At 37.0% G+C, this 9,383-nt stretch overlaps 1 protein-coding gene across 1 annotated transcript; it reads right to left on the bottom strand.

Moving 5' to 3' along the window:
* Positions 1-256: 256 nt before the first annotated feature.
* LOC148597755 (uncharacterized) lies at positions 257-6,830 on the bottom strand. Its single transcript, XM_088560063.1, has 3 exons — positions 6,325-6,830; positions 2,075-2,224; positions 257-1,229 (listed from the first exon to the last, which is right to left on the bottom strand). Exons 1-3 carry the CDS (start codon positions 6,548-6,550, stop codon positions 1,069-1,071), a joined length of 537 nt encoding a protein of 178 aa, XP_088416189.1. The 5' UTR covers positions 6,551-6,830; the 3' UTR covers positions 257-1,068.
* Between the last annotated feature and the right edge of the window lie 2,553 nt (positions 6,831-9,383).

The raw sequence follows: 9,383 nt of genomic DNA, 5'->3' as shown, positions 1-9,383 counted from the left end.
TTTCATGCCATACCACCGTGTCACCGGCACGCCAATTAAATTTTGCGCTGAATTTATGCCACTTATTGTTTAATCTATTTACGTGGTAAGGAAATTGTTTTGACTTGTTTCTGTGTATTTTAAGCTTTTGTTCGTGTTTATTATTCCTTGTTGTTGGTTAAGTTTCGATTGTTTGTCGGTTATATTTCTCTTCTTTCAAACATTGGTTGCAACAACGAAAAGGGTTTCAAAATACACTACATGTATCAACTAAAAGTACACGTATATACGTTTAATGATAAACAATAACATGATTTCATTCTACATACATTTGTATCAAATAAAAATCAACATGAAATATACAATATATAATATAACATCAAATGGACTATGTTAACAATAAGATCATAAAATGTATGAGAAATTATCCCTTACAGTCCCTGTGTACATGTATGGTTAGGACTGGTACACAAAGTCCTCTAAAATATGTTTGTAACCAGTGAATTGACGTACTTCGTCATCTACACTGCAAGAAGATATAATTCTGACACGTGTTCTCGTAAGTCATTTAATCTTCCTCTGTGCACGTGTTTACTGTTTTATTTTCAGGCAATGATAACTAAATGAGGTATTAAAATCAAAGGACTGGTAAATACATGTAAAAAATAAAATGTTATTAAATATATACGAAGTACATGTATTGTGAAGTAAACAACTTCAGTACTGTACCCATACAATGCCCATTTACATTATAATGTCGACCCATATGTATGTATATATATCTTATAGAAAACTGAAGCGTGTTGGCGTAAATCCGAAACTAATTCGGTTCGATAATTGAACGTCATGTGGTTTCTTGTACAAAATAGATGATCCAGCACCTCGCTTCGCATAATACACAGAATTAGAAACGAGTACCTTTCATTATAACAAATGTATATGTTTAACTATCAATTAGAAAATGATGGAAAGGAAATGCTCATGACAAAATATTGACGACCTCAAACATATGCGTAGATTTCATAGGCATTGGCACAATTTATCACGTGATCCTGACATTGCTCCAGGCACTGTAGGCGTGTTTACGCTCTAAAGACAACAGGAATTGATAATCAAGAGAATACCTGCCACGAGACTAAGCCCACCACAAGCCACATCTAGGCCAAACGACCAGCTAAGGGTGGTGGCGGCATCGTAATATTCCATCCATTTCACTCCATAAACTGTTGCTCCTGCTACAATAGCTCCACCTGTGTTTACAAAATGGATACAATGACTTATATAGATAGATGTTGGGGTTTAACAAACAAACAAACAAAAAAACACAATTACCAGTTGATTGTCCTATTTGTTATATTATTATTTTTTGCTATTTTCAACATTGATTTTAAATGTAGTGAGCATCGGAGAAGTATTCGTGTTGTGAATAACAATAATCTGATCATTTGTACTAAGAACGCATGAGGATCTAACTCGTGCGCGGAACACAAGTTCCACATACTCGTTAAATCAAGGCGTTCTTCGGCACTCGTGATTCACTCCTTCCAATTAATTATCCTATTATTGTATTTTAAACCCTCTGTTTTGCAGTTGGTTTTACTTTTTGCTTCACGCAGCTCGTTTTTTAGCGTACGTGTTAGTTTTGTAAAGACTTCTCCGTATATTGTATTTTTTTCACGTTTCAGACTTCTGTCCATAAGTTACCTCTCTTTGATCCTTCGGTGCCTTTAGTACATTATTCTAGTACAGAAGTTAGTCTATCATTTTTTCTTGACTGCATAAACTAACCGATTACAACGACAGTGAAAACCTGTCCAAACCGAACTGTGAATATTCCAAATACACAAAATGTACCTATCTAAACCAGACAATTTCTATAGTCGAATACCAATTTTAATGTTAACCTTGGTTAACTGGACTCCTTTTTAAAATGAAGCAATTTTTACGTTAAAAAAATTCGGTTAACAGGTTTTACTTTAATATGATTTACACACATTGTAATTTTACTGATAAATTAAGTTTACTAAACTATTTTTAATTTATTTTTTAATAATTCCGACATAACGTTTGCAGTGTAAAAGTTCGTATTACATACCTGCAAATAACAGAAATCCGATAATAACATAAGCAAGATATTTATTGGAGAGACAACAACTGTACACTGAAAACAGAACAACAGCGACAATCAGGGAAACCAAGCCAGCCAACTGTAGGGACAGGTTCACTAAGAAATCGTCGTAGAAAGCTGTAACAAAACAAGAATACATTAACATAATTTGTGCTTACAGTTTTCTTTGCTCTATAAGTGGAGAGTATTTAGTACTGTTCTTACGCCTACAGTGTAGATTATAACTAGAGTTTATTTGTGCTTTTGTTTCGGTGGACCGTGCAAGACGGGCCATTGAAACTTCGCACTTTCACAACAGACTCTGTACCGGGTTGAACGATAAAAGATGGTATAACGCTTTATTTACTCTGAGCACGAAGTGATTTGAATGAACTAAGTTGATAATTGATTTTCCCATTTCTTATACTGAGCCTGTTTTTACTGTCAATAATAAAAGAATTTGAAAACAACTACAAATAAACTGTAGAGCCATTCTTCCACAGGTTAAAATGGATAGATAAAAACAAATAACTGAAACAGATTTAAACTGGTGCCAAATTGTCAAGTGTTTTTTTTTCAACAAGTGACCTTGTAAAATGTCTTTTATTGACACATGCTAAATAAAAAAATGTTAAATGCTAAACGTCAAGTATACATTTACTGTAGTTTTAAGAGTTTAATATCAGGGCTAAATGTATTTTTATTAAAACGAAACATCTAGAAGTAGTATTGATCAAGTCTTGGCACTCAAGTGTTAACTTAGGCACTTGACAGTCAAAGGTTAACTTAGGCACTTGACAGTCAAAGGTTAACATAGACACGACAGTCAAAGGTTAACTTAGACACAACAGTCTAAGGTCTACTTCAATACTTGATAGTCTGACAGTAAGATATATAGCCAGCGGTTTACTACAATACCTGAGAGGATAGCGGTTTACTTCAATACCTAATACAGGCTAGCGGTTAACTTTAGTACTTAACAGGCTAGCGGTTTATTTAAATACCAAACAGGCTGTCGGTTTAATTTAATACTTAACAGGCTAATGCTTTACTTTAGTACCTAACAAGCTAATGGTGTAATTCAATACCAAACAGGCTGTCGGTTTACTTTAGTACATAAAAGGCTAGTGGTTTATTTCAATACCTGACAGAATAGCTGTTTACTTCAATACCTAACAGGCTAGCGGTTTATTTAAATACCTGACAGGATAGCGGTTTACTTCAATAACTAACAGTCTAGCTGTTTACCTTTAGTATCTAACAGGCTAGCTGTTTACTTTAGTACCTTGGAGGCTAGTGGTTTACTTTAGTACCTAACAGGCTAGCGGTAACTGCAATGCTGAACAGGATGGTGGCTTACTTAAATAGTTTACTTGCACTCTAGCAGCGACTATAAACATGATTGACAATGATTGTTTATATCACAACTTTGTTTTGTACCGAGTTAGAATGACATAAACATTAGAAATAATCTATTACATACTCTATAAACTAAATATGATTTGTACATGTATGTCGTATTAATAAGTTTAATATCTTCATTTATGTAATATACGTTTTATCAAAGGTTTTTCGACATATAGGGATGTGTATAACAAATAAATACACATTTCTTTTGAAAAAAAGGAAAATATTACTTGATCATACACCGACATAGTTTTCAAGCTGGTTTTTTTTGGCTAGTTATTAGTGACAAAATACCGCAATGGCTAGGTAACTTACTCTGATCAATTTTGGAAAAAATGTTTATTCTGCACACTCTTCCCCCATGTACAGTCCTTTGAATCTCTATAACCCGATTCTTCTCCAAAATGAAAAATTTTAATACTTCTAGCCCCCCCCCCTTAATGAATTCTGTCTCCTCAGTAGTATAGTAAAGTACTCTAGACTCTCACATGCCCTGGCTCCTCAGTAGTATAGTAAAGTATTCCAGACTCTCACATGCCCATAACTTATATAAGATTTATATTATCATAACACAGATTCAGTTGATTTCCTCTGTCTCAGTAAAAAAAAATGATCATCCGTCCACATTCACTACTACAATGTAACGGCTAGTTCAGAACCTGCAGTGGAACCTGTCTAAACAACAATGCAACGACCAGTTATGAACCTGCAGTGGAACCTGTCTAAACTGCAATTCAACGACCAGTTATGAACCTGCAGTGGAACCTGTCTAAACTACAATGCAACGACCAGTTATGAACCTGCAGTGGAACCTGTCTAAACTACAATGCAACGACCATTTATGAACCTGCAGTGGAACCTGCCTAAACTACAATGTAACGACCAGTTCAGAACCTGCAGTGGAACATGTCTAAACTACAATGCAACGACCAGTTATGAACCTGCAGTGGAACCTGTCTAAACTACAATGCAACGACCAGTTCAGAACCTGCAGTGGAACCTGTCTAAACTACAATGTAACGACCAGTTCAGAACCTGCAGTGGAACATGTCTAAACTACAATGCAACGACCAGTCATGAACCTGCAGTGGAACCTGTCTAAACTACAATGCAACGACCAGTTCAGAACCTGCAGTGGAACCTGGGTAAACTACAATGTAACGACCAGTTCAGAACCTGCAGTGGAACATGTCTAAACTACAATGAAACAACCAGTTCAGAACCTGCAGTGGAACCTGTCTAAACTACAATGTAACGGCCAGTTCAGAACCTGCAGTGGAACATGTCTAAACTACAATGCAACGACCAGTTATGAACCTGCAGTGGAACCTGTCTAAACTACAATGCAACGACCAGTTCAGAACCTGCAGTGGAACCTGTCTAAACTACAATGTAACGGCTAGTTCAGAACCTGCAGTGGAACCTGTCTAAACTACAATGTAACGACCAGTTCAGAACCTGCAGTGGAACCTGTCTAAACTACAATGTAACGACCAGTTCAGAACCTGCAGTGGAACCTGTCTAAACTACAATGCAACGACCAGTTCAGAACCTGCAGTGGAACCTGTCTAAACTACAATGTAACGACCAGTTCAGAACCTGCAGTGGAACATGTCTAAACTACAATGCAACGACCAGTTATGAACCTGCAGTGGAACCTGTCTAAACTACAATGCAACGACCAGTTCAGAACCTGCAGTGGAACCTGTCTAAACTACATTGTAACGACCAGTTCAGAACCTGCAGTGGAACATGTCTAAACTACAACGCAACGACCAGTTATGAACCTGCAGTGGAACCTGTCTAAACTACAATGCAACGACCAGTTCAGAACCTGCAGTGGAACCTGTCTAAACTACAATGTAACAACCAGTTCAGAACCTGCTGTGGAACCTGTCTAAACTACAATGTAACGGCCAGTTCAGAACCTGCAGTGGAACCTGTCTAACCTACAATGTAACGGCCAGTTCAGAACCTGCAGTGGAACCTGCCCAAACAACAATGTAACGGCCAGTTATGAACCTGCAGTGGAACCTGTCTAAACTACAATGTAACAACCAGTTCAGAACCTGCAGTGGAACCTGTCTAAACTACAATGTAACAACCAGTTCAGAACCTGCAGTGGAACCTGTCTAAACTACAATGTAACGACCAGTTCAGAACCTGCAGTGGAACCTGTCTAAACTACAATGTAACGACCATTTATGAACCTGCAGTGGAAACTGTCTAAACTACAATGTAACGACCATTTATGAACCTGCAGTGGAACCTGTCTAAACTACAATGTAACGACCATTTATGAACCTGCAGTGGAACCTGTCTAAACTACAATGTAACGACCATTTATGAACCTGCAGTGGAACCTGTCTAAACTACAATGTAACGACCATTTATGAACCTGCAGTGGAACCTGTCTAAACTACAATGTAACGACCAGTTCAGAACCTGCATTGGAAACTGTCTAAACCAAACTTCTATCGAGAGATTTGTTCGGTTACGGTTGGTGTTCGGATTACACAGGTTAAAATTTTAAAACTGACATGGAGATACTTCAGAAAAAGTCTGAGTTATACAAGTTACCGGTTTTTTCAGGGTCCGGTCTCAACCAGGTTAAAATATCAAAATTGATATGGGGAGACTTCAAAAGATGTCTGGGTTACACAAGTTATCGGTTCATTCAAGGTCCGGTTTAGACCAGGTTAGAATATTAAAATTGATATGGAGACACCTCAGTAGATGTCTTGGTTACACAAGTTACCGGTTTATTCCATTTTATACAGGTTTCGCTGTATTTTCGCCAGAAGAATTATCTAGAAGCTATATGGACATACCTGTTCCTTCATAAGCATTCAGAATGTTTGAGATGGAGAAACAGTTACTAATATCATCTTTACACTGTGTGAAAAGTCCGGCAAAGTCCACGTTAACATTGTCACTCTGTTCATTCCAATAGGGTGTAAATATAGCCACAAGTCCACAGACAAGGGCCACCCATGTAATAATGTATGATACCCAGGAGATGGGAGTAGAATCACAGCAACATCCTCCACACGCCATTATCAAGTTAGTCTCAGCTAGTCACTATTTAATGTAATTTTTCTTGTCCTGGTGAATGGAAGTGTTTCTACAGTAGGAATGCACGTGTCTCCTTCTTGTCTTGTAATTTACTCCGGTCGCAGTTTTACACAGAATATAAATTTTCAAAAGCCCGCAGTTAAACGTGTAATCTATTGAATGTTTATACAAGTTCTTACCAATATAGTCCCATTTCGAAGGGAAAGATTATTAAATCAAGCTTTCTCAGTCTACTTTCTTATTATTCTGCAGTTCAACCAACTCTTACCTTTATTTATATATGATAGGTATTTAAAAACCATAATTTTCGTGACTTGTGTGACGTTCTCATAAGGAGTTTTGTTGTTACTTCACCTAGGCTTTGAGAGTAAACATCTCGAATCATACCATTTAAAGGACCAATATTTAAGATTCGTGCAAATCTATAAAAAGATGGTAATATCCGGTTAAATGACCTGTGAATGACGTATGAACCTATCCTGGGTTAAATTTAGATGTTTAACTGAATTACGATTAGCGTGAAGCTATCCTGCAGAAAAAATATCCATGATTTGGAGGTGCGTTCAATCAACCAGACTAAATTACGTTAACTGTGAAGCTGTTCCACAATATTATCCTGCAGAAATACAAATACATTGACCGCCTTGAAATTTCTTACACCGGAGACAATGATGATTATAAATAAAAATGAGCGTGGTGGACACAGAGATCGACAAATTGGGATTCCATCAAGACATATGTAAAATATACATCACAAACACTTGAGTGTATAATACGTATAATGTATTTGCATGAACTTTCATTTACAGATAATGAATTATTAAGAGATATTTAAACATGAGAATTTAAAAAGAGTTTTCATTTAAAGGGGACAAGGCCGCACCGATTCCCATTTCGAGTCCGCCTATCATGAGATACTACAAAATAATAAGTCTACATAATAATAAGAAGCCTGACTGTTTTCAATTCAGTAAATTCAGCAGTTAATAATTTCTTGCTCCCTGCTATATCAGGTTAATGATTTCTTGCTCCCGGCTATGTCAGTTTAATAATTTCTTGTTCCCGGCTATGTCAGTTTAATGATTTCCTGCTCCCTGCTATGTCAGTTTAATAATTTCTTGTTCCCGGCTATGTCAGTTTAATGATTTCTTACTCCCTGCTATGCCAGTATAATAATTTCCTTCTCCCGGCTATGTCAGTTTAATGATTTCTTGCTCCCTGCTATGCTAGTTTAATGATTTCCTGCTCCCGGCTATGTAAGTTTAATGATTTCCTGCTCCCTGCTATGCTAGTTTAATGATTTCCTGCTCCCGGCTATGCAAGTTTAATGATTTCCTGCTCCCGGCTATGTCAGTTTAATGATTTCTTGCTCCCTGCTATGCAAGTTTAATGATTTCCTGCTCCCGGCTATGCCAGTTTAATGATTTCTTGCTCCCTGCTATGCAAGTTTAATGATTTCCTGCTCCCGGCTATGTCAGTTTAATAATTTCCTGCTCCCGGCTATGCAAGTTTAATGATTTCTTGCTCTCGGCTATGCCAGTTTAATGATTTCTTGCTTAGGCTATGCCAGTTTCATAATTTCCTATATTCTGTTGCCCATACTCGGTTAAAATCCCGACTTAAAAACATTATACAACCGATTCGTTGTTTCTCCCCCAAAAAAGAAGGTACACCTAGATACCAATATATAGTTCTTGGTAGAGATTCCTCATACTTTGTAAAAAATAATTCCAAATCATCTTCCAAATATGCAGAAGAAGATGTTTTCAAAATGCTGGAATTAAAAACAAATTTGATCGACAACATATTTGTCAAGTATGGTGGACGTGTTTTTCAACAAACAGTCGGTATTCCAATCGGAACAAATTGTGCTCCTCAACTTGCTGACCTATTCCTTCACTATTATGAGGCTGACTTTATTGAAGATCTGATCCGTAAGAAAAAACATCGTTTAGCTAGATCCTTTAATCTCTGTTTCCGCCATAAAGATGACGTACACTGTACTATCGTTAAAGAATCCTAGTTTCCTGGATTTGATACATCGCATCTACACCAATGAATTTGAGATATAGGATACTACAGACACTGTGAATTCAGCCTCATATCTTGACCTACACTTAAAGATTGATGGTAAAGGAAAACTATTGACCAAACTTTACGACAAACGTCATGACTTTTCATTCAGAATTATCAACTTTCCTTTCACCTGTGGTAACATCCCTTCAGCACCTGTGTATAGAGTTTTCATATCACAGTTCATACTTTATACCCGAGCTTGCCGACTACGCAGACTTTTTGTATCGCGCTTGATTTCTTACAATTAGGCTTCTGGAACAGGGTTATGTTGCCTCAAGATTGAAGTCATCATGAAGTCGTGGATCGTTACGGTGTATCCATCTGCATCATGAAAACTCATTTGTTCAATTGATTCATAGCTTTCCTTTCCTCTTTCGTCTACATAGGACTTGACTTTTTATGAGCAAGTCAGAGTGTGTTTTTAGAAAAGCACGGGACGCTTACCTTACCGGTGCACCTAGTCTGTGCTCCCAGGTTTTAGTGGAGTCCAAAATGTTCGTTTACTTTTGATACTATTTAAATTACTTCATGCTCTTTGTTGTGTGTGTATGTTTTCCATGTCTGGTCTTTGTCCCTGGATTATACATGTATTCTTTTGATTTCCGCTTGAATCTTTGTTCCCTTGATTACTTTTCCACTATATCTTATGTGATTGATTTGTCACAAAAATCAACAAAGGCAACCATTTTTATGAAAGGAGGGATTATAGAAATCCAACAAGATAACCCATTTTTTGAGA

Source organism: Perna viridis, chromosome 14, assembly GCF_037379345.1.
Source record: "Perna viridis isolate PV_CMFRI_1.1 ecotype Kerala chromosome 14, ASM3737934v1, whole genome shotgun sequence".
In the NCBI taxonomy this organism is placed as follows: domain Eukaryota; kingdom Metazoa; phylum Mollusca; class Bivalvia; order Mytilida; family Mytilidae; genus Perna; species Perna viridis.
Note: the sequence above shows the minus strand (reverse complement) of the source record. Positions and strands in the feature narration are given on the sequence as shown.